The 26463-nt window shown below is 37.4% G+C and overlaps 1 protein-coding gene across 10 annotated transcripts in view; it reads right to left on the bottom strand.

Annotated features, from left to right (window-relative positions):
- The window catches only part of PHKB (phosphorylase kinase regulatory subunit beta), a 227997-nt gene that overhangs the window by 114354 nt on the left and 87180 nt on the right, over positions 1 to 26463 (bottom strand). For all 10 annotated transcript variants that reach the window (XR_015145436.1, XR_015145437.1, XR_015145433.1 and 7 more), the window contains one exon: positions 14589 to 14652. Coding sequence is in view for 5 of the 10 variants with exons in the window: in XM_086350564.1 (XP_086206690.1) it covers positions 14589 to 14652 (64 nt within the window). In the remaining 5 variants the exon portion in view is untranslated. The remainder of the gene's footprint in view (positions 1 to 14588; positions 14653 to 26463) is intronic.

Here is a 26463-nt window from a genome sequence, read left to right as displayed (position 1 = left end):
TTCTCAATCCTAATATTATTTCTTAAATTTCTCTTAACTCTGACAATAAATGAACAAGGAATGAATGAGGCTGTCTCTCAACCAGATCAATGCTAAACTGTCTTTCTATTATTTCCAAGTCCCTACTTTTCATCCCTACTGTCAAAATTGAGTCCAACAATCCTTCATGCAGTAGCTGCCACTGTCAAGAGTAATGTGCCCTCTGCTTTGAGGGCACGAGACAGAACGCGACCTCTGATACCAAGGAGCTCACCCAGGTGACATACAGCCGTAAATCAGATGAATACCAAACAAAATAGCACTGCACATGGCAATACATGACTAAGTACCAGGTGAGTGAACAAAAGCTAAAGTTTACAGCAGAAAACAACACAGCAAGCTTGGGGTACTTCATGCAAAAGGTGAGGACCAGAACCACGATCTGAATTTGGGGGCCAAGGGGAGCAAGTAGAGCAGTTAGAACAAAAGTATAGAGAAATAAATGTGTATGAGACGTTGGGAGTCAAATGAATATACAAAAGAATGGGATTTATTTATCCTTAGGCTGATAAATAAAGTTAATTCCATGTCAAATCAGTCTACCTTGAATTGAATTTTTTTACAGATGCAATCTAAGTAGGATAATTTATAAGTAAGGAAGTGAAATGGCAAATTTGGCAATTCTTGTCATCATTTGATTCATATAAACAGCCAATTTCTATTCTCTCTCTCTCTCTTTAGTTGCTAAGTCGTGTCCGACTCTTGCAACCCCATGGATTGTAGCCTGCCAGGCTCCTCTGTCCATGGAATTCTCCAGGCAACAGTACTGGAGTGGGTTGCCATTTCCTTCTCCAGGGTTCTATTTTCTAGTCAGGAATAAATCGTTTATCTACATTCACCAAAGCACTTGTTCAGACCTCTTCATCTGCCAGCCTCTAAGAAATGTGTGCGAAAGGAAAAATAATCCATAATGCAACCATATTTTTACACTAAGATCAAAGGCTATTAAACGATATTATTTGATTGTCATTTAAAAACAGCACCACAGCTTTTAGGTATATGGCCTGGATTTACAGAAGAATAAAATTCACCTAAAAAACCATGAGCATCTATTTCTATTCAGAAACAAATTTTTAAAAAACTCACCAAGGAGGTCTACATATGGAATCAATTATCACCTACTTTAAATTATCAGACACATTAATTTTAGGCCTGCAAATTTCAAAGGAAGCTAGGTATGTCGGTATTGCTTTGAACACTCCACATAATACGAGCAGTCTTTTTAATCATCACCTCTGAGATTCTGACCTCAGCTCAATTTGTCAGTCTCTTGATCTTTCCAGTTAAAGACAGGAATATGAAAGGATGCTTATATATATATATATATATAAACTCCCGAGTATCTGATTAACTTGGGATATTTTATTTTCATCTTTCATTTCCTGAAATTAAAACTATGCTGTAATATCCTGACTCTATTTAAAGACCATAGTTTAAGACTGACAGTTCAAACTTTACTTCAAAACTGAGTTTCTCTAATTGTTTTCTACTGTACACATTACACAATGATTCAACCTGACTTGAGTTCCAGTGGTTCCAGTGTACTAAACCATCTATTCAGGCCTCCATGACCACAACAAACACTTCTGAGATGGTACCTATGACCAAGGTGGCATCTAAACTAAAACAGGTTGGGACCTGGGACCTATGCTGCAGTGCTGGCACCTGGACAAAAATCTCCTCAAACAACAAAACACAAAAAAACTATAAGAGACTAAAAATAACTGTGCACAAACAACTGGGATAAATTCTGGACAAAAGACACAAAGAAACCAAGAAACCCAACTGCTACTTCTGAAGAGCTTGGAGCAAGATTAGGGCACTGAATGCATGCTCCCTGCAGACACCACCACCAAAGGGGTAGGTAAACCACCTAAGTCACCCCTCAGGCCTGATCCCTGGACACACCTCTAACGTAACCACATATAAAGAACCAGTTTGAGGCCCCACAGCGAGTGAGCAAGGGAACATGTTACTTGTTCTTGCTCCTCCCTGCTGCAGTAGGGAACCCAAAAAAGCCTTGCCTGAATTTCTTGTCTGGTTTATGATCAATTCCTATTGATTAAGGAGGCCAAGAAACCTGGTAGGTAACATGACCATAAGATGATCCCTTTATTTTCAATTGAAAGTGAAATGATTTAAAGTACTGCCCAGGCCTTTTTTCCCATCATTAGCCATTTCTCTGAACCTGATCTAATGCGCATACTATCCTCAAAGATAAACCAAGATGAAACTGATCAGTATATGTACCATACATGACCTTATCTATTCTCCTGGAAATAAAACCACATCACCATGATCAGGAACCTTTCTTATCTAGTTCAGCATTATAGGCTGTGTCCTATAGCTCTTTGGCACAGCCTAGAGACATATTCTGCAGAAATGACTTTTACTGATGGAAACTGCCCCTCTCTACTATGGCTGTGGTGGAAGTGGGCCTGTAAATAGCCAACTTTTACTTACTGGCCAAACAATAGATTCCAGCAACCCCTCTCACCGGAGGAAATCCTACTCACATATTCTTACAGGAATTTTCAGGCTATAGAGGGAGATGAACCTGAGTGTTAATTCTTAGGGTTTTAGAAGAACAGAGCTGAGACTCAGACTCAAGAATCACAAAAATGTTGCTGATGTCTGTGACATCTGCTAAGTATAAATTATGATTTATTTAAGTACTGTCAAATATCTATATATCACTATATCCATTTATATATCATTACATATATGGTCAAATACGAATAAATTTCTAAATGCTCAGTTCAGTTCAGTTGATCACTGTGTCCAACTTTTTGCAACCCTGTGGCCTGCAGCATGCCAGGTTTCCCTGTTCATCACCAACTCTCAGAGCTTGCTCAAACTCATGTCCATCAAGTTGGTGATGCCATCCAACCATCTCACTTATGTCATCCCCTTCTCATCCTGCCTTCAATCTTTCCCAGCATCAGGGGCTTTTCAAATGAGTCAGTTCTTCGCATCAGGTAGCCAAAGTATTAGAGTTTCAGCTTCAACATCAGTCCTTCCAATGCATATTCAGGACTGATTTCCTTTAGGGTTGACTGGTTTGATCTCCTTGCAGCCCAAGGGACTCTCAAGAGTCTTCTCCAACACCACAGATCAAAAGCATCAATTCTTTGGTGCTCAGCTATCTTTATGGTCCAACTCTCACATCCATACATGACTACTGGAAAAACCATAGCTTTGACTAGACAGACCTTTGTTGGCAAAGTGATGTCTCTGCTTTTCAATATGCTGTCTAGGTTGGTTATAGCTTTTCTTCCAAGGAGCAAGCGTCCTTAATTTCATGGCTGCAGTCACAATCTGCAGTGATTTTGGAGCCCCCAAAATAAAGTCTGTCACTGTTTCCACTGTTTCCCCATCTATTTGCCATGAAGTGATGGGACTAGATGCCATGATCTTAGGTTTTTGAGCGCTCAGTTTTAAGCCAACTTTTCTACTCTCCTTTTCCACTTTCAGCAAGAGGCCTCTGTTATAAACTTACTACAAAAATTAAATTGATCAAATTTTATTTTCTCCCAAACAAAAATATGTTTTGAAAATAGTTTCAGAGTAAAGATTTAAATGATGAGTCCTTTTTCTTTAAACTAAGGCAAATCTGATAATTTTTTTAAAAATTATTTTTTAATTGAAGGGTAATTGCTTTACTGAATTTTGTTGTTTTCTGTCAAACATCAACAGGAATCAGCTACAGGTATACATATGTCCCCTCCCTCTTGAACCTCCATCCCATCTTCCTCGCCATCCCATACCTCTATGCTGATACAGAGCTGCTGTTTGAGTTCCCTGAGTCATACAGCAAATTCCCATTGGCTATCTATTTAACATAGAGCAATGTAAGTTTCCATGTTACTGTCTCTATAAAAAGAAGGAAGTGTAGAAACACATAATAATGAAAGTTAAAGGCATATTCCATCCAACAATTCCCAAAAACAAAAATTAATTTTTGTCTTTACTCAAACACCAAAGCACACAAAGGGCAAGAATTCATGAAGTAGATACCTCCTTCAGAAGATCAATAATTAAGAAGAAAATGGTGTGGTAAAAAGGTAGAAGTTTCCATTTATAAAATAAATAAATCCTAGGAATGTAATGTGAACTAAATGGACTGGAATGGACAAATTGAATTCAGATGACCATTATATCTAACTACTCTGGGCAAGAATTCCTTAGAAAAAAAGGAGTAGCCCTAACAGTTAACAAAAGGGACCTAATTGCAGTACTTGAGTGCAATCTCAAAAATGACAGAAAGACTCTGTTTCCAAGGCAAACCATTCAGTATCACAGTAATCCAAGTCTATGCCCTAGCCGCTAATGCCTAAGAAGCTGAAGCTGAATGGTTCTATGATGACCTACAAGACCTTCTAGAATTAACACCAAAAAATATGTTCTTTTCATCACAACGGATTGGAATGCAAAAGAAGGAGGTCAACAGATAAGTGGAGTAATAAGAAAGTTTGCCTTGGAATACAAAATGAATCAGGGCAAAGGCTAACAGAGTTTGGCCAAGAGAAAGCACTGGTCATACCAAACACCCTCTTCTAACAACACAAGAGGCGACTCTACACCTGGACATCACTACATGGTCAACAGCTTTATGGGCTTCCCTGGTGGCTCAGAGGATAAAGTGTCTACCTGCAATGCAGGAGACCCAGGTTCGATCCGCGGGTTGGGAAGATCCCCTGGAGAAGGAAATGGCAACCCACTCCAGTATTCTTGCCTGGAGAATCCCACGGACAGAGGAACCTGGGGGGCTACAGTCCACGGGGTCGCAGAGTTGGACACAACTAAGCGACTTCACTTTCTTTCTTTCTATATTCCTTGTAGTTGAAGATGGAGAAGCTCTACACAGTTAGCAAAAATAAGACCGGGAGCTGACTGTGGCTCAGATCATGAACTCCTTATTGCAAAATACAGACTTAAACTGAAGAAAGTGGGGAAAACCACTAGGCCATTCAGGTATGACCTAAATGAAATCCCTTACGACTACACAATGGAAGTGACAAACAGTTTCAAGGGATTAGATCTAATACAGTGCCTGAAGAACTATGGATGGAGATTCCCAACATTGTACAGGAGGCAGAGATCAAAACCATCCCCAAGAAAAAGAAATGCAAAAAGGCAAAATGGTTGTTGAGGAGGCCTTACAAATTGCTGAGAAAAGAAGAAAAATGAAAGGCAAAGGAGAAAAGGAAAGATATACCCATCTGAATGCAGAGTTCCAAAGAATAGCAAGGAGAGATATGAAAGCTTTCTGAAGTGATCAATGCAAAGAAATAGAGGAAAATGACAGAATGCGAAAGAGCAGAGATCTCATCAAGAAAATTAGAGATACCAAGGGAACATTTCATGCAAATATGGGGACAATAAAGGACAGAAATGGTATGGACCTAACAAAAGCAAAAGATTTTAAGGAGAACTGGCAAGAACACACAGAAGAACTACACAAAAAAGATCTTAATGACCCAGATAACCATGATGGTGTGATCACTCACCTAGAGCCAGACATCCTGGAGTGCAAAGTCAACAGGGTTTTAGGAAGCATCACTATGAACAAAGCTAATGCAGGTGATGAGATTCCAGCTGAGCTATTTCAAATCCTAAAGGATGATGCTATGAAAGTCCTACACTCAATATGCCAGCAAATTTGGAAAACTCAGCAAAGGCCACAGGACTGGAAAGGTCAGTTTTCATTCCAATCCCAAAGAAAGTTCAAAATACTGCACAACTGCACTCATCTCACATGCTAGCAAAGTAATGCTCAAATTCTCAAAATTCTCCAAGTTAGGCCTCAACAGTACATGAACTGAGAACTTCCAGATATACAAACTGGATTTAGAAAAGGTAAAGGAACTAGGGATCAAATTGTTAATATCTGCTGGATCACAGAAAAAGCAAAAGAATTCCAGAAAAACATCGACTTCTGCTTCATTAAATATGCCAAATCCTTTGACTGTGTGGATCACAACACACTGCAGAAAATTCTACAAGAGATGGAAATATGAGACCACCTGACCTGCCTCCTAAAAAAATCTGTATGTAGGTCAAGAAGGAACAGAAATGCAGATGGAACAACAGACTGATTTCAAACTCAGAAAGGAGTATATCAAGGCTGTATATTGTCACTGTGTTTATTTAACTTATATGCAGAGTACATACATCATGAGTAATGCTGGGCTGGATGAAGCACAAGTTGGTATCAAGATTGCCATGAGAAATATCAATAACCTCAAATATGAAGATGACACCACTCTTATGGCAGAAAACAAAGAGGAACTAAACAGCCTCTCAATGAAATTGAAAGAGGAGAGTGAAAATGCTGGCTTAAAACTCAACGTTCAAAAAACTAAGACCATGGCATCTGGTCCCATCACTTCATGGCAAATAGATGAGGAAACAATGGAACAGTGACAGACTTTATTTTCTTGGGCTCCAAAATCAGTGTGAATGGTGACTGCAGCATGAAATTAAAAGATTCTTCCTCCTTGGAAGAAAAGCTATGAGCAACCTAGACAGCGTATTAAAAAGCAGAGCCATTACTTTGTCGACACAGGTCTGTATAGTCAAAGTATGGTTTTCCCAGTCATCATGTACGGATTTGAGAGTTGGATCATAAAGAAGGCTGAGCGCCAAAGAATTAATGCTTTTGAGCTGTGTTGTTGGAAGACTCTTGAGCATCCCTTAAACTGCAAGGATATCAAACTGGTCAATCCTGATGGAAATCAGTGCTGAATATTCATTGGAAGGACTGATGCTGAAGCTGAAACTCCAATACTTTGGCCACCTGATGCAAAGAGCCAACTCATTAGAAAAGACTTTTATGCTGGGAGAGATTGAAGGCAGGAGGAGAAGGGGACCACAGAGGATGAGATGATTGGATGGCATCACTGACTCGATGGACATGAGTCTGAGTAAGCTCCGAGAGTTGGTGATGGACAGGGAAGTTGTGCATGCTGCAGTCCATGGGGTCACAAAGAGTCGGACACAACTGAGCGACTGAATTGAGTAATGCTAAGTTACTTTTTATTTGCAAAACTACTTTCTGAGTTAGTGCCAATATCTCTATCTTTTTCAGTGAGGAAGCTAAGACTTAGATAAATATCTAGCCAAAGTCACAAGCTCACTGGAGGAGTAGGAGCACACAGTGATCCTGTCTTGACCCTGAATACAATTCCATTCCTTTATGCCAGATTCCTACTCCACTCACACAACTCCTTTCATCCATCCTTATCTGTCTGCTGCTGCTGCCGCTGCTAAGTCACTTCAGTCATGTCCGACTCTGTGCGACCCCAGAGACAGCAGCCACCAGGCTCCCCCATCCCTGGGATTCTCCAGGCAAGAACACTGGAGTGGGTTGCCATTTCCTTCTCCAATGCATGAAAGTGAAGAGTGAAAGTGAAGACGCTCAGTCGTGTCCAACTCCTAGCAACCCCATGGACTACAGCCTACCAGGCTCCTCCTCCTCCTCCTCCAGGCAAGAGTACTGGAGTGGGATGCCATTGCCTTCTCTGTTATCTGTCTATATATATATATAAACATATATTCTTTAAATATTTATACACACATATTATACTCACACACAGATATTTAAAGAAATATACTGAGAGTAAGTCAGGGGTAAAAGGAAATTAAAAGAATTGAAGGATACATGTAGGATTTCCATGAGTATGGTGACTCTTAAGAGAGAGAGAAATGTGGTTATAAGCCAAGGGATCAAAGCCAGAGGACCAAAAGTCTCCAGAAGAGGCATAGTATTAATTCTCATCATTTTCAATAGGCTCATACACCCCCACATTTTTATGAGCTCTTATCCCTCCATTTCTCTAGCCACAGGTCTTGAGAGAAAAAAGAATGTGGAAGAGAGTGATTTAGAGTCATGTCTGAGGCACCCAGAACAAGTAACTGCTTCTGTCTATCTCCAACTTGAAACTTTCTTAAATGCAACACTTGAGGTACATAGTATTATAATTTTCATAAGAAAATCCATGTCACATTTTACATGTCTAAGTTCCTAAAATGTATCTTCATTGATTTGATTAGCATTGAATAGCTTAAGGTTAATTATGATATTAGTTGGACACTTCTTCTGCCCTCCCATTAAAAAAAAAATTATTTCTAGTTGAAGGATAATTGCTTTACAATATTGTGTCGGTTTCTGCCATATACTAACATCAGCCACAGGCATGCATATGTCCTCTCCCTCTTGAAACTTCCTCCCACCTTCTACCACATAAGACACCTCTATGTTGTCACAGAGCACCAGTTTGAGCTCCCTGAGTCATACAAGAAATTCCCACTGGCTATCTATTTATTGTTCAGTAACTCAGTAGTGTCTGATTCTTTGCGACTCCATGGACTGCAGCACGTGAGGCTTCCCTGTCCTTGACTATCTCCGGGAATTTGCTCAAACTCACATCCATTGAATCAGTGATGCCATCCAATCATCTCATCCCGTCATCACCTTCTCCTCCTGCCTTCAATCTTTCCCAAAATCAGAGTCTTTTTCAATAACTTGGCTCTTCACATCAGGTGGCCAAAGTATTAGAGCTTCATCTTTAGCATCAGTCCTTCCAATGAATATTCAGGGTTAATTTCCTTTGGGATTGACAGGTTTGATCTCCATGTGGTCCAAGGGACTCTCAAGAGTCTTCTCTAGGATCACAGTTCAAAAGCATCAATTCTTCAGTGCTCAGCCTTCTTTATGGTCCAACTCTCACATCCATACATGACTATGGAAAAACTACAGCTTTGACTATACGGACCTATGTCAGCAAAGTGATATCTCTGCTTTTTAATACGCTGTCTAGGTTGGTCATAACTTTTCTTCCAAGGAGCAAGCATCTTTTAACTTCAGGGCTGCAGTCACCATCTGTAGTGATTTTGGAGCCCAAGAAAATAGTTTGTTACTGTTCCATTGTTTCCCCAACTATTTGACATGAAGTGATGGGACCAGATGCCATGATCTTAGTTTTGTGAATGTTGAGTTTTAAGCCAGATTTTTCACTGTCCCCTTTCACCTTCATCAAGAGGTTCTTTAGTTCCTCTTTGCTTTCTGCCATTAGGCTAGTATCATCTACACAACTGAGGTTACTGATCTATTTTACATATGGTAGTTTATATATTTCCATGCTCCTCTCTCCATTTGTCTCACCATCTCCTTCACCTCTGTGTCCACAAGTCTGTTCTCCATATCTGCGTCTCCACTACTGCCCACAAATAGGTTAATCAGTACCATCTTTCTAGATTCCATATATATGTGTTAATATACGGTATTAGTTTTTCTGATTCTGATTTACTTCATTTTGTATAATAGGTTCTAGGTTCATCCACCTCATTAGAATGGACTCAAATGTGTTCCTTTTTACGGTTGAGTAATATTCCATTGTATATATGTACCACAGCTTTTTTATCCATTCATCTGTCAATTGACATCTAGGTTGTTTCCATGTCCTGGCTATTGTAAATATTGTTGCAGTGAACACTGGGGTACATGTGTCATTTTCAATACGGTTTTCTCAGAGTATATGCCCAGTAGCAGGACTGTTGTGTCATATGGTAGCTTTATCCCTAGTTTTTTAAGGACTCTCCATATTGTTCTCCACAGTTACTGTATCAATTTACATTTCCAGGAACAGTGCAAGAAGGTTCCCTTTGCTCCACACCCTCTCCAGCACCCACTGTTGATAGATTTTTTGATGACGGCCATTTTGAGGTGTGAGGTAATATCTCACTGCAGTTTTGACTTGCATTTCTCTAATAATGAGTGATACTGAGCATATTTTTATGTGTTTATTGGTCTTCTTGTCTTCTTTGCAGAAATGTCTGTTTAGGCCATCTGCCCAACTTTTGATTGGGCGGTTTGTTTTTCTGGTATTGAGTTGTAAGAGCTGCTTTTATATTTTGGAAATGCTTTGTCAGTTGTTTAATATGCAACTATTTTCTCCCTTCCTGAGCACTGTCTCTTCACTTTGTTTATATGCTTCCTTTACTATGCAAAAGCTTTTAAGTTTAATTAGGTCCCATGGTTTATTTTTATTTCCATAACTGTAGGTGGTGGGTCATAGAGGATCTTGCTGAGATTTATGTCATGGAGTGTTCTGCCTATGTTTTCCTCTAAGAGTTTTATAGTTTCTGGTCTTACATTTAGGTCTTTAATCCATTATGAGTTTATCTTTGTGTATGGTTTTAGGGAGTGTTCTAATTTCATTCTTTTACATGCACCTGTCCAGTTTTCCTGGCACCACTTATTGAAGAGAGTATCTTTGCTTCATTGCATTTTCTTGCCTCCTCTGTCCAAGATAAAGTGTCTGTAGGTGCATAGGTTTATCTCTGGGCTTTCTATCTTGTTCCATTGGTCTATATTTTTGCTTTTTCTTCTTGACATTATCATACTGTCTTGATGACTGCAGCTTTGTAGTATAGTCTGAAGTAAAGAAGGTTGGTTCCTTCAATGCCATTCTTTTTTCTCAAGTTTGTTTTGGCTACTTGGGGCCTCTTGTGCTTCCATACAAATTGTGAATTTTTTTGCTGTAGTTTTGTGAAAAATGCCATTGGTAATTTGATAGACATTGTACTGAATTTGCAGATTGTTTCTGGTAATAAAGTCATTTTCACAATATTGATTCCTTGTACCCATGAAAATGCAATATCTCTCCATCTTTTATATCATCCTTGATTTCTTTCATCAGGGTTTTATAGTTTTCTGTATACAAATCTTGCTTCTTTGGTAGGATTATTCCAAGGCATTTGATTCTTTTTGTTGCAATGGTGAATGGGATTTTTCTTAATTTCTCTTTCTGATTTTTCATTGTTAATATATAGGGATGTAAGTGATTTATGTGTATTGATTTTGTATCCTGCAATTTTACTAAATTAACTAATTAGCTCTAGTAATTTTCTGATATTTTTAGGGTTTTCTATGTATAGTATCATGTCATGTGCAAACTGAGAGTTTTACTTCTTTTCTAATCTGGATTCCTTATATTTCTTTTTCTTCTCTGACTGCTGTGCCTAGGACTTCTAAAATTATGTTGAATAACATTGGCAAGAATGGGCACCCTTGTCTTCTTCCTGATCTCGGAGGAAATACTTTCAGATTTTCACCACTGAGAATAGTGTTTGCTGTTGGTTTATCATATATGGCCTTGACTATGTTCAGGTAGATTCCTTCTATGCCCATTTTTTGAAGAGTTTTTGCCATAAATGAGTGCTGAATTTTGTCAAAAGCTTTTTCTGCATTTATTGAGATTATCATATGGTTTTTATCTTTCAATCTGTTAATACAGTATATCACATTGATTGATTTGCATATAATGAAGAATCCTTGCATCCCTGGAAAAAAACAGAACTTGATTATAGCATACTACCTGTTTAATGCATTGTTGGATTCTGCCTGCTAGAATTTTGTTGAGGATTTTTGCATTTATGTTCATCAGTGATACTGGCCTGTAACTTTCTTTTTTTGTGATGTCTTTGTCTGGTTTTGATATCAGGGTGATGGTGGCCTCATAGAATGAGTTTGGCAGTGTTCCTTCCTCTGCAATTTTTTGGAGCAGTTTGAGAAGGATAGGCATTAGCTCTTCTCTAAATGTTGAATAAAATTCACCTGTGAAGTCAGTTGGCCCTGGGGTTTTAGTTTTGGGGAAATTTTTAAATCACAGTTTCAATTTCAGTGCTTGTCATTGGTTAGCTGATAATATTTATTTCTTCCTAGTTTAGTCTTGGAAGTTTGAACTTTCCTAATAATCTGTTCTTGTCTTCAAGGTTGTCCATTTTGTTGGCATATAGTTGCTCATAATAGTCTCTTATGATCCTTTATATTTCTGTGTTGCCTGCTGTAACCTCTCCTTTTTCATTTCTAATTTTGTTGATTTGATTCTTCTCCCTTTTTTCTTAACCATCTCACTAATGATTTGTCCATTTTGATTATCTTCTCAAAGAACCAGCTTTTAGTTTTATTAATCTTTACTATTGTTTACTTCATTTCTTTTTTATTTCTGCTCTGATCTTTATGATTTCTTTCCTTCTACTAACTTTGGGGTCTTTTTGTTCTTCTTTTTCCGGTTGTTTTAGCTGTAAAGTTACATTGTCTATGTGATGTTTTTCTTGTTTTTTGCATTGCTATACTTTCATCTTAGAACTGTTTTTGCTGCATTCCATAGGTTTTCCATCACTGTGTTTTCATTGTCATTTGTTTCTAAGAATTGTTTATTTCCCTTCTTATTTCTTCAGTAACCTGTTGGTTATTCATAAACATATTGCTGAATCTCCATGTAATTGTGTTGTTTAATCTTCATGTGCTTGTGTTTGTTAGTTTTTTCCTGGTAACTGATATGTAGTTTCATAGCATTGTGGTCAGAAAAGATGCTTGACACAATTTCAATTTTCTTAAATATACTGAGGCTTGACTTGTGACCCAAGATGTGGTCTATCCTAGAGAATGTTCCATGTGCACTTGAGAAGAAAATGTATTCTTCTGCATTTTGATGGAATGTCCTGAAGATATCAATTAGGTTTATCTGATCTACTGTGTAATTTAAGGCTTGTGGTTCCTTATTAATTTTCTGTTTTGATGATCTGTCCACTGGTGTTAAGTGGGGTGTTAAAAGCCCCCTACTATTATTATGTTACAGTCAATTTCCCCTTTTTTATCTGTTAGTGTTTGCCTTACATACTGAGGTGCTGACGCCTATGTTGTGTGCATAAATATTTTAAATTGTTATGTGTTCTCCTTGGATTGATACCTTGATCTTTATGTAGTGTCTTTCTTTGTCTCTTTTAAGATTCTTTAGTTTAAGGTCTGTTTTGTCTGATATGAGAATCGGTGTCCTGTGTTTAGTTGTTCAGTTGTGTCTGAATCTTTGCAACCCCATGGACTGTAACCCGCCAGGCTCCTCTGCCCATGGGGATTCTCCAGGCAAGAATACTGAAGTGGGATGCCATGCTTTCCTCCAGGGGATCTTCCCAACCCAGGGATTGAACCCAGGTCTCCTGCATTGCAGGCAGATTTTTTACCATTTGAGCCACCAGAGAAGCCCATGAGAATTGTTACTCGGGCTTATTTTTGATTTCCATTTGTATGGAATATCTTTTTCTACCCTCTCACTTTAAGTCTGTATGTGTCTCTAGGTCTGAAGTTGGTTTCTTGTAGATAGCATATATATGGGTGTTTTTGTATCCATCCAGTCAGTCTGTGTCTTTTGGGTGAAGCATTGAATCCATTTGCATTTAAAGTAATTGCTGATATGGGGCTTACCAGATGACACCAGTTGTAAAGAACTTGCCTGCCAATGCTAGAGATGTAAGAGATGTAGGTGTAATCATTGGATTGCGAAGACCCCCTGGAGAAGGGCATGCCAACCCATTCCAGTATTCTTGCCTGGAGAATCCCATGGCGAGAGGGGTTTGGAGGGCTACAGTCCATAGGGTCGCAAAGAGTTGAATACGAATGAAACAGTTGAGCAACTGACATTTTCTTAATTGTTTTTGGTTTGTTTTTGTAGGTTTTTTCCTTGTCTTGTGTTTCCTACCTATAGAAATCCCTTTAGCATTTGCTGTAAAGCTGGTTTGGTGGTGCTAAATTCTCTTAATTTTTGCTTATCTGTAAAGCTTTTGACTTCTCTACCAATTTTGAATGAGATCCTTGCCAGGTAGAGTAATCTTGGTTGTAGATTTTTCCCTTTTGGTACTTTAAATGTATCCTGTCATTCCCTTCTGGCCTGCAGAGTTTCTGCTGACAGATCAGCTGTCAACAGCATGGGATTTCCCCTCTATATTACTTGTTGCTTTTCCCTTGCTGCTTTTAATGTTCTTTCTTCATGTTTAATCTTTGTTAGTTTGATTAGTATGTGTCTTGGTGTGTTTCACCTTGCATTTATCCTGTATGGGTATCTTTACAAAAATTGCTAAATAAAATTAGTCTACTTCTTGATCCAGAGTAATAACCAGTATTACTGCATATTATTCTTTCCATTGACAACTCAATCCATGATCACTTGATTAGGTGCAGAAATCAGTTAAAAATTTAAGGCAATCCTCAGGGTTTCCCTTTTATCTCAGAGAAAATGAGATTTAGACAAATGAATACAGTCAGTTGAGGGTTAAGCTAGTATCCCAATTTCCAATTCCTTGGCTGCACATCTGAAGCAAATTTCCCCTCTGCATGAAATATACATCTATATACATTAAATTGAAACCAACAAGGGAATTGACAAGTAAAATATTTAGTACCTAATGCAAGGAATATATAAAAATGTTGAAAGTTGAACAAAAGACTAGAGAGAGAAGCTACTGAACTTGGAAAATGAAAATTCTTCATCAAGAGTTTTATTGTTAAATTAAGCAATCTTTTTTGTTAGAAAACTAAAATTTAAGAAGCAAATTATATTCAAAGGAAAGGTTGTTCAACCCTGGGCTGCTACATAAATTTCAGACATTCTCTGATCATGATGAATGAATTGGTTAATAAATGGCCAAGTTAATTAAACATGCAAATCAAAAAATGAAGTTTGTTGTTGCTACTGCTGTTTTTTTACCTGGTTGCCAAAGAGGTTGAATCCATTAATTGCTTCTAGAGCTGCTTTTGCTAAGCCAACAGAGCTAGAAGAGAAAAGGGAATACTTTATAACTCTGATGTATTTGTCTATAAAAGAATAACTGTTATATGATGAATATTCACAAGCAAGTATTTTTATTAACACTTATAACAACTTCCCAAGAATAATGTCTAATAGACTTCAGTCTGACATTTCACTATGTTAATTTTTCTTCCTTATAGTTAGTGATCTCCAAGGAAAAATATTTCTAAGTTCACCATGATCTACACAAATGTTCATACTATTGATGGGAGTAGTCTTAATTCCAGTATCACTTATATTCAGTAACTCAAGGGAAAAAAATGATTATGTTTAGAAGAAAGTGTAGTATGATGATATTTGCATGGTAATATCGGGCTGGGCATCATCATTCAGATCAATGAATAGAGCTTTTGTCATGTCAATTCTGAGCCCTAGAAAAGATTTTGTATATCACACACTAGCCACAGAGTATGGTTTAATATACCCATTCGAATGCTCTTTGATTAAGGCCCAATGAAATGGCATTATTTTATGCTCACAGATCAAAGGATCATCATACCTCTGATTTTTTGCTATATTCTTCTCTTTGTAATAAAATGTATATTTCTTTGGCCTCTCAGATATCTAATAGTGCTGAAAAATGGGAAGACCCAAATTTCATTAAAAATATGAAACTGTCATCTTATAAATATCAACCTTTAAATATTTTAGATCTAATATCTAGTTTACTTATTGCAATTTTTTGTCTTTTTCTCAAAGCAACTGCATATTCCATTAATCATTTTTTTAATGATTTTTTAAAATTTTATTTTGTTTTTAAACTTTACATGATTGTATTAGTTTTGCCAAATATCAAAATGAATCCACCACAGGTATACATGTGTTCCCCATTCTGAACCCTCCTTCCTCCTCCCTCCCCATACCATCCCTCTGGGTCGTCCCAGTGCACCAGCCCCAAGCATCCATTAATTATTTAAAATTAATGATCTGTCATCATTTCTTTAAAGCAGTGATTATTAAAGTGTGGTTCCCAGAGCAACAGCATTACCTGGAAGCTTGCCAATTCTCACTGCTTTCTGGGAATGGGGTGTTAACAAGCCCTCCAGGTGCTTGAATGCACTTTAAATCTGAGAACCACTATCCTAAGCTATTTGTGTTATCACGATCTACATTTTCTATGGGCTGTTTACATGAAATGTTTTCAAGTAAGCATTAATTTTACTACAGAATAGTAACTATTTGGGAAACGTTTTAAAATACGTGAATGGGAAGGAATATAGCCAATGTTTTATAACTTTAAATGAAACAGAGCCTTTAAAAATTGTGAATCACTGTGTTGCATACCTAACACTTACATAATATTGTACACAAACTATACTTCAATTTTTATAAAGGATAATTAATGTATGGAGATAGTGATCAGGTGGAAGGTACAGTGAGGAAAACAAAAAAATTGTAATTCAATGTCCTACCTAATTGACACACCTAAGAAAATTTTGACACATTAACTCTCAGGGGCCTATTTTAAGTATTAAAACATCTTGGAATTGATAAAACAATGCAGTTTATAGCAATAAAGTGAAATCCAGAAACTCAAAGATGAGCTAAGAGAAAGAAAAGATTTTTTTTTTAATTACATAAGTTAAAAGTACAAAGGTAAGTGACTTAGACTACAGGATTTTATCCACAGGTGATATAATCACAGATACAGAAAATCCTTCAGTTCAGTTCAGTCACTGAGTTGTGTCTGACTCTTGGCGACCCCATGGACTATAGCACACCAGGCTTCCCTGTCCATCACCAACTCATGGAGCTTACTCAAACTCATGTCCATTGAGTCTGTGATGCCATCCAACCATTTCATCCTTTGTCGTCCCCTTCTCCTCCCACCTTCAAACTTTCCCAGCATCGGGGTCTTCCCAAATGAGTCAGTTCTCTGCATCAGATGGCCAAAGTATTGGAGTTTCAACTTCAACATCAGTCCTTCCAATGAATATTCAGGCTGATTTCCTTTAGGATGGACTGGTTGGATCTCCTGGTACTCCAAGGGACTCTCAAGAGTCTTCTCCAACACCACAGTTCAAAAGCATCAATTCTCCGGTGCTCAATGGCAACCCACTCCAGTACTCTTGCCTGGAAAATCCATGGACAGAGGAGCCTGGTAGGCTACAGTCCATGGGGTCGTGAAGAATCGGACATGACTGAGCGACTTCACTTTCACTTTTCACTTTCATGCATTGGAGAAGGGAAATGGCAACCCACTTCAGCATTCTTGCCTGGAGAATCCCAGGGACGGCGGAGCCTGATGGGCTGCCGTCTATGGGGTCACAGAGTCGGACACGACTGACACGACTTAGCAGCAGCAGCAGCTTTCTTTATAGTCCAACTCTCACATCCATACATGACTACTGGAAAAACCATAGCTTTGACTAGACAAACTTCTGTTGGCAAAGTAAAAACTCTGCTTTGTAATATGCTGTCTAGTTTGGTCATAACTTTTCTTCCAAGGAGCAAGCATCTTTTAATTTCATGGCTGCAGTCAAAATCTACAGTGATTTGGGAGCCCCCCAAAATAAAGTCTTTCACTGTTTCATTGTTGCCCCATCTATTTGCCACGAAGTGATGGGACTAGATGCCATGATCTTAGTTTTTTGAATGTTGAGTTTTAAGCCAACTTTTTCACTTTTCTTTTTCACTTTCATCGAGAGGTTCTTTAGTTTTTCTTCACTTTCTGCCATAAGGGTGGTGTCATCTGCATATCTGAGGTTAGTGATATTTCTCCCAGCAATCTTGATTCCAGCTTGTGCTTCTTTCAGCCCAGCGTTTCTCATGATGTACTCTGCATATAAGTTAAATAAGCCGGGTGACAATACATAGCCTTGACGTACTCCTTTCCTGATTTGGAACCAGTCTATTGTTCCATGTCCAGTTCTAACTGTTGCTTCTTGATGTGCATACAGATTTCTCAGGAGGCAGGTCAGGTGGTCTAATATTCCCTGTCTTGAAGAATTTTCCACAGTCCTAAGAATCAACAAAAATATACTATGTGGATGATACCACTCTAATGGCAGAAAGCAAAGAGGAACTAAAGAAACTCTTGATGAGGGTGAAGGAGGAGAGTGAAAAAGCCAGCTTAAAACTCAGTATTAAAAAAACTAAGTTCATGGCCTCCAGTCTCATCACTTCATGGCAAATAGAAGGGAGAAAGGTAGAAGAAGTGACAGATTTCCTCTTCTTGGGCTCTAAAATCACTGTGTATGGTGACTGCAGCCATGAAATTAGAAGATAATTACTTTTTGGCAAGAAAGCTATGACAAAACTAGACTGTGTTAGAAGCAAAAATGTCCATATAGTCAAGGCTATGGTCTTTCCAGTAGTCATGTACAGATATGAGAGCTGGACCAGAAGGAAGTCTGAGTGCCAAAGAATTGAAGTGTGGTGCTGGAGAAGACTCTTGAAAGTCCCCTGGACAGCAAGGAGATCACACCACTTAGTCTTAAATGAAATCAACAATGAATACTCATTAGAAGGACTGATACTGAAGCTCCAGTACTTTGGTCATCTGATGCAAATGGTCAGTTCATTGGAAAGACCCTGATGCTGGGAAAGGTTGAAGGCAGAAGGAGAAAACAGCAACAGAGGATGAGATGGTTGGATGGCATCACCAATTCAATGGACATGAACTTAGGTAAACTCCAGGAGATGGTGAGGGACAGGAAGTCTGGCATGCTGCAGTCCCTGGGGTCACGAAGAGTCGGACATGACTTGGAGACTAAGCAACAATAAAGTCCCAAGAGACAAATTCACTATCAAAATTAATTTTATTTCTACATACTAGCCATAGACACTTGGAAATTTAATGTTAAAAATAAGTATCACTATAACATGAAATAACTCAAAATATTTTAGCATAAATTTAACAAAATATGTGCAAGACCTGAACACTGAAAAACATTTCTGAAAAAATTAAAAAGACCTAAACAAAGAGATATCGCACATTCATGAATTGGAAAATTGAAGATCATTAAAGTATCAGTTATCTTCAAAATGATCTATTGATTCAATGCAATCACAATCAAGTATCAACAGGCATTTTTTGGTAAAAACTGACTAGCTAATTCTAAAATAAATGTGAAAATGTCCTGGAACAGTAGAAAGGTTTTCTTTAAAGGAGAGCAAATCTGAAGGACTACTTCAGAGGTAAAAGAGCTCCACGATAATGCTGGTAAAAGAAGACATTTCTGAAAAGATACAAAGAAACTGTGTAGGGCAGAATAGTTTTTCTTGGACTTAAATAAAGCAAGTTATTCCTTAAAAAAAACATGTTGAAGGACATCTTGATTTCATGACTTAGCACAAAGCAACAATTACCAGTGCAATATAGTACAGATCACGGCAGACATGTAAATCAATAAGACAGTCTAGAAACAGACCCATATACATGATCAAACAGCTAGGTAAGTCAATGTGGAAAGAACAGCCTTTAATGGTGCTGGAATAGTAAAGTATCTATATGGGGAAAAAAATCTCAATCATTGCTTCATACTACACAAAAGTAATCTGAAATAGATCATAGACTTAAATGTAAAAGCTAAAACTATAAATCTTTTAGAACAAAACCTAGGAAAAAACTCTTCACAATCCTGAAGTGGAAAAACTTTCTAAGACACAATAACTAATCATAAAAATTTTGATAAATTAGACTTCATCAGAATTAATATCCGATCTTCAAAACATGCCATTAATAAATGGCATGCCATTTATTACCTGCCATAATAAACATGCCATTAATGAAATTAAAAGGCAAGTTGAATTCTGTAAAAAAAATTTGCAAAAAAAGAAAAAACCCATATCTCACAAAAGAATCTAAAATATATAAAGAACTGTTACAACTCAGTAAGAATACAAACAACCCAATTTAAAAATGAGAAAAAGATTTTAACAGACACTTCAAAATGCAGATATATGAAAGTAAATGGTACATGAAAAGATGTTTAATAAAATTAGTCAACAGAAAAATACAAAAAAAAAGAAAAAGAAAAATACAAATTAAAATTACCACATACTCATAAGAATAATTTAAAAATTACGAACAATACCAAGTGTAGATAAAGATGTGGAGCAACTGCAGTTTCTGCCATTTGATGGCAGGTATGAATGGTAGGAATGAAATGGTAGGAATGAAAAATGGTAAATTCCTTTCAAAAAACAGTTTGGCAGTTTCTTAAAATGTTAAAACACTTATTATACAACTCAGGAATTCTACTCTTATGTATTTTCCAAGAGAAATAAAAATATATATTAACAAAAAGAGCTGTATTGAAATGTTCACAACAGCTTTATTTTAATAGCCCAAACTGTCAACAAACCAAATGCTCATCAACAGAAAATAAACCAAAGTGTGGTTTATCCGTATAATGGGATACTATTTGACAATAAAAAGGAACAAAGAACTGAAAAAAATAAATAAAATATATGAAAGGGAAGTTGGAGTAGACATAATTTTTCCTATTCCTCTAAGTACAATTAAGAACCCCAGACATAAAATAAGAGACTTGCCTGTAGCTCAGACAATAAAGAATCTGCCTGCAATGCAGGAGACTCAGGTTCGATCCCTGGGTCGGGAAGATTCTCTGGAGAAGGGAATGGCAACGCACTCCAGTATTCTTGCCTGGAGAATCCCATGGACAAAGGAATCTGGTGGGCTACAATCTATGGGGTTGCAAACAGTCACATACAACTGAACAACTGCTACTATTACCACTAGACATAACATAAACAAATATAAAAAGGCTCAAAAAGATAGTGAGAAGGCAGCCTGCCTAGGAACCTCAGGATTCCAGGAACAGCAGTATAAGGAGTCTCCTGAGTTTCCCTTTTGCATTTTTTTTTTTTTTTTTGCCTCATATATATACCAGACTTAGAACTGAATAAACCAACAACTAGGAAATACAGGTAGATACATATAGAAAAATACCCAGCAAAAGCCAATGGACCAGGAAAAGAGCAACCCAGCAAAATGGAAAACTTTTAGACCATAACCAGTCAAAAAAACTGTGACTCTATCCCCACCCACTCCGGTATACACTGAGTGGGAAATTCAGATTTCTATGCTCCTGAGACTATAATGAGGAACTGCACTCAACATCCAACCACCTCAATTGTGGTGGTGTCAGAAAAACCCAAGGACGAAATCAAGACCTGCATTCCCAACGGATGGTAAAAAGTCTCCATTCTCACATCTCAGTGTCAGTGGATATCACATGGAGAGCCTGGACTTTCATTCCTACCCACCAGTAAACAGGTGAATTGCCCCTTCCTCTGGGGATGGCACCAAAGGAAATCCAGTGGACAATTAAAACTCACATGAATGCCCAACTATAAAGAGGCCACACCTTTTTCCTTGTCATGTAAGTGGAGGTCATCTGGAAATTAGTACTGAGGTAATAATACTTCTACCTCCCAGACAGGGAGGTATTAATTGAAGCCTACTGGGGAGCTAGACCTGACGACCCAGATCCAGCAGTAATGTAGAATCTCTATCTTGGGTGTCAACACACAAAAAACTGGCAGTAATGTGGTGATGTGTTTACCCTCTTCCCCTGCCAGAGTGGTGTCAAAAAAATACAACTAAAATAAAAAATAAAACCCACAGTCTTATAATATCTTAAACGTTCATCAGTTCAGTTCAGTCACTCAGTCGTGTCCGATTCTTTGTGACCCCATGAACCACAGCACACCAGGCCTCCCTGTCCATCACCAACTCCCGGAGTTTACCCAGACTCATGCCCATTGAGTCGGTGATGCCATCTAACCATCTCATCCTCTGTTGTCCCCTTCTCCTCCTGCCCTCAGTCTTTCCCAGCATCAGGGTGTTTCAGTAAGTCAGTTCTTCGCATGAGGTGGCCAAAGTTTCAGCTGCAACATCAGTCCTTCCAGTGAACATCCAGGACTGATCTCCTTTAGGATGGACTGGTTGGATCTCTTTGCAGTCCAAGGGACTCTCAAGAGTCTTCTCCAACACCACAGTTCAAAAGCATCAATTCTTCAGTGCTCAGCTCTCTTCATGGTCCAAGTCTCACATCCATACATGACCACTGGAAAAACCATAGCCTCGACTAGATGAACCTTTGTTGACAAACTAATGTCTCTGCTTTTTAATATGCTGTCTAGGTCGGTCATAACTTTCCTTCGAAGCAGTAAGTGTCTTTTAATTTCATGGCTGCACTCACCATCTGCAGTGATTTTGGAGCCCCCAAAAATAAGTCAGCCACTGTTTCCACTATTTCCCCATCTATTTGCCATGAAGTTATGGGACTAATTTTAAAAAATCACTCATCATATCTAGAACCAGAACTATTCAAAATGAATAAAATCTATCTATCTGTATCAATACATACTTATACTGAGACAAGAGAGATGTGAAAATTAACAAAGACTTTAAAGCAGCTGTGATGAAAAGGCTTCAGTGAGCAATTATGAGTATGAGTGAAACAAATGAAAAGAAAAAGGCTCAGCTATGAAATAGGAAATCTCAGCAAAGTCTTTAGAACTGAAAAATACAATAATCAAAACAAAAAGCTCAGTGAACAGGATGAAGGAGACAGAAGAAAGAACAGCTAACCTGAAAGATAAAACAATAGAAAATATCTAGTCTGAACAAAAGAGAGAAAATAGACTTAACAAAACAAATAAAGAGAATCTCAGAGACCTGTGGGAGTTTAACAAAGGTTTATCATTCATGTCACTGGACTTACTGAACAACAGGAAAAAAAAAAAGGACAGAGCTTTAAAAAAAAAAAGCATCTGAAACAATGGCAGAAAATTTCTCAGTTAGCAAGTGACAAAAAGCTAAGTGAAACTCAAACAAAATAAAATAAAAATACCCTTTCAGGACACATCATAACTTCTAAAAACTAAAGAAAAAGAAAAATCTTGACAGTATCCAAAGAAAACATGTCTACAGGGGAAAAGCAATTAAATAACAGTGAACTGCTTATAAAAAAACAAAACCCAAAAACCCACAAAGCTAAAAGAATGTGACATAAGAGATTTTAAGCATTAAAAGAAAGAACTGTCAACCCAGAATCTTATACCAGTAAATATATTCTGTATATTTATTTATTTAAGCAAGACATTCCCAGATGAAGGAAAAGTAAGAGGTCTGTCATAAGCAGATTTACCCTAAAAATATGGAAGTAAGTTCTCAAAACAGAAAGGAAATGCTAGATAGTTAGAAATGGTAAACAAAATTACTGGCAAATACAATAGGCTTTTATCCTGTTGAGTTTTATTTATTTTTTTTACTTTATTTTTAATTTAAATTTATTTATTTTAATTAGAGGCTAATTACTTTACAATATTATATTGGTTTTGTTATACATCAACATGACTTTTATAAATTATGTTTGATAGTTACAGCAAAAGTTATAACACTGTGGTTCTAAATGTATATGGAGGAAATATTTAATATAATTAGATTATAAATGGGGGAGGGTAACAAAACACATACGAAGGTAAAGTTTCTATAATCCCTCTACCTGATAAAATGATGACATTAATACACTGAGTACATATGTGTATATAATAATACCTAGAGCAACCACTGAAAAGCCATAAAAAAGATCATTCAAAACCGGTATAGATAATCAAAATGGAATTCTAAAAAATGTTTTAGAACAGGAAGGTAGGAAAAAGAAAACAGAGAAATGAAAAAAAAAAAGAGAGAATAAATACAAAAATAAAATGGCAAATGTAAACCAAAACATATCAATAATTACATTCAACGTAAAAGTCTAAACATGGCAATTAAAGATTGGCAGAGTTGACATAAAAACATGACCCAACTGTATACAAGAAACTCTTTTTGAATATAATAATGTAGACAGGTTGAAAGTAAAAGGATTTAAAAAAGAAGTATCATGTAACCATCAATCTCAAATGAAAGCATATTTTCAAGTCCCAACCCAAAGAGACAGTATTTGGAGATGGGGCCTTTGGAAGGTAATTAGGCTTAGATTAGGTCATGAACTAGGTCATGAATGTGGAGCCCCTATGAATGATGGAATTAGTATGCCTGAGTCACACAGCATGTGGGATCTTAGTTCCCTCACCAAGGATGGAACCATGCCCTCTACAGTGAAAGCATGGAGTCTTAATCCCTGGACCCCCAGGGAAGTCCCAGGATTAGTATTTCTTTAAGAAGAGAGACCACAGAGCTTGCTTTGTCTCCCTCTCTGTCATGAAAGGACATGGCAAGAAGGTGATGATCTGTAAATCAGAAGAAAGTCCTCACCAGAGAACAGAGATGTCTGGCAACTTGATCTTGGACACTTTAGACTCCAGAATATATAAATTCCTGTTGTTTAAGCTTCCCAGTCTATGGTACTTTTTTTAGCAGGACAAATCAATGAATACAAGTCTATATAACAGGAGTATACATTTTTTTTTTTCAAGTGCTCACATCAACATCAAGAGATCCTATCTTGGCCATAAACAAAATCTCAAGACTATAAAAGAACTGAAATCCTACTGTACTCTTTAATCACAATGGCATCAAACTAGAATCAATAATAGAACAACAACAGGTACATCTGCCAACACTTGTAAAGAAAACAATATATACCTGTCTACATAATCCACATGAATGAAAGAAGAATCTCAAGTGAAATAAAAAATACAATGAATAGAATGAAAATGAAAATATAACATCAAAATTTGTGTAGTATAACTAAAGTAGTACTAAGGGAAATTTACAGAACTAAATGTATGTATTAGGAAAGAGAAAAGCCTCAAATCAATTATCTAATCCCAATGTAATTGAAGCCAGAAAAAGAGCAAAATAAACCTGAAGCAAACAGAAGGAAATAACACAGATAACAGAAAACAATGACAATTGATACACCCACACCCACACACACAAAAAAAACAGAAAAAAATCAGTGGAACAAACAACTGATCTTTAAAGGGCTAAAGAAAATTGACAGAAGCCTGACAAAGATATAAGACACAAATGACCAATATTAGGCATACAACAGGAGATAACACTACAGACATTGCAGGTATCAAAAGGATAATGAGCAAATACTCTGAACAATTCAACATACATAGATTAAAAGGAATGAATCAATTCCTGGAAAAGCACAAACTTATCACTACTCACTCAATATGAAATAATTTGAATAGCCCCATTACTGTTAAGAAGTTGAATCCATAATTTTCAAATGGTCAAGAAAAACCCTTTCCATACCTATATGATTTCATTGAAGAAATCTATCAAACATTTAAAGAAAAACTGACACCAATTCTACACAATCTCTTCCAGAAAATAGAGGGGGAAAATAACACTTCAGAGTTCATTTAATTGAAGCTAGCATTACTCTGAAACTCCAGTACTTTGGCCACCTCATGCGAAGAGTTGACTCACTGGAAAAGACTCTGATGCTGGGAGGGATTGGGGGCAGGAGGAGAAGGGGACGACAGAGGGTGAGATGGCTGGATGGCATCACCAACTCGATGGACATGAGTTTGAGTGAACTCCGGGAGTTGGTGATGGACAGGGAGGCCTGGCGTGCTGCAATTCATGGAGTCACAAAGAGTCAGACACGACTGAGCGACTGAACCAAATTGAAGCTACCACTACAGAGTAAAGTGAAAAATAGTGATAACACCAAATGCTGGCAAAGATTCAGAGAATGACATCATACATTGCTAGTAGGAATGTAAAGCAATATGGGACTCTCAAAAATAGTCTTGCAGTTTCTTTAAAATCTAAACATGTAACTACCCACCAACTGAACTACTGGACATTCATCCCAGATAAGGTCATAGTCATTTACAACTATGTTTTCTTCTAAGAGTTTTATAGCTTTAGTTCTTACTATAGGTCATTGATCCTTTTCCAGTTAATTTTTGTATTATATACTGCACAAAGTAGGGACCCAAATTCATTCTTTTGTATCCAGTTGTCCCAGCACCATTTGCTAAAAAGACTATATTCTTCTCTATCAATTATCCTTGCAACTTTGTCAAAATCAACTGACCATACATGTATGGGTTTCTTTCTAGATCATCAATTCTACTGCACTAATATCTGTATCTCTTGTTATACTTGTACCACACTATTTAATTATTGTAGCAGATTACTGTAACTATAGGAAGCTCATTACTGTAGTAAATTTTGAAGTTGCAAAGTGTGGATCCTCCAACTTTGTTCTTTATCAAGCGTTGTTTTGGCTATTCTGAGTCCCCTGCATCTCCATGCAAATTTTAGGATTAGTTTGTCAAATTCTAAAAAAAAAAAAAAAAGATTTCTGAGATGGATTACACTGAACACCCCTGGAGTAGGAAATGGCAACCCATTTCAATATTCTTGCCTGGGAAATTCCATGGACAGAGGAGCCCGGTGGTATAGTGCTATAGTCCATGGGGTGGCAGAGAGTCAGATGTGACTGAGCACACACTGAACACAGGATATCTTTCCATTCTTGTATGTGTTCTTTAATTTTTTTCAACAATATTTTATTGTTTTTGATGTACAAGTCTTGCATTTCTTTTTTAATCCCCTCTACTTTTAAAGTGAGGAATCTTAAGTTCTGAGAGATTGAATGTAAGTGACTTTCAAATGCATCCTTATTTTCTCTTTGGTGAAAACTCTGTTCCCTACTACAATATATGCAGACCATTTTACCCTGGTTCTCAAGAACAACTAAGCGAATGATCTGGCATTGTTTCCCAGGTGACCCTAGTGATGAAGAACTCACCTGCCAATGGAGGAGATCTAAGAGATGTGGGTTTGATCCCTGGGTCTGGAATATCCCTGGGAGGAGAGCAT

The sequence above is a fragment of the Bos grunniens genome, chromosome 18 (genome assembly GCF_055505025.1).
Source record: "Bos grunniens cultivar Pamir isolate PY7600 chromosome 18, Bosgru_T2T1.0, whole genome shotgun sequence".
NCBI lineage: Eukaryota > Metazoa > Chordata > Mammalia > Artiodactyla > Bovidae > Bos > Bos grunniens.
Note: the sequence above shows the minus strand (reverse complement) of the source record. Positions and strands in the feature narration are given on the sequence as shown.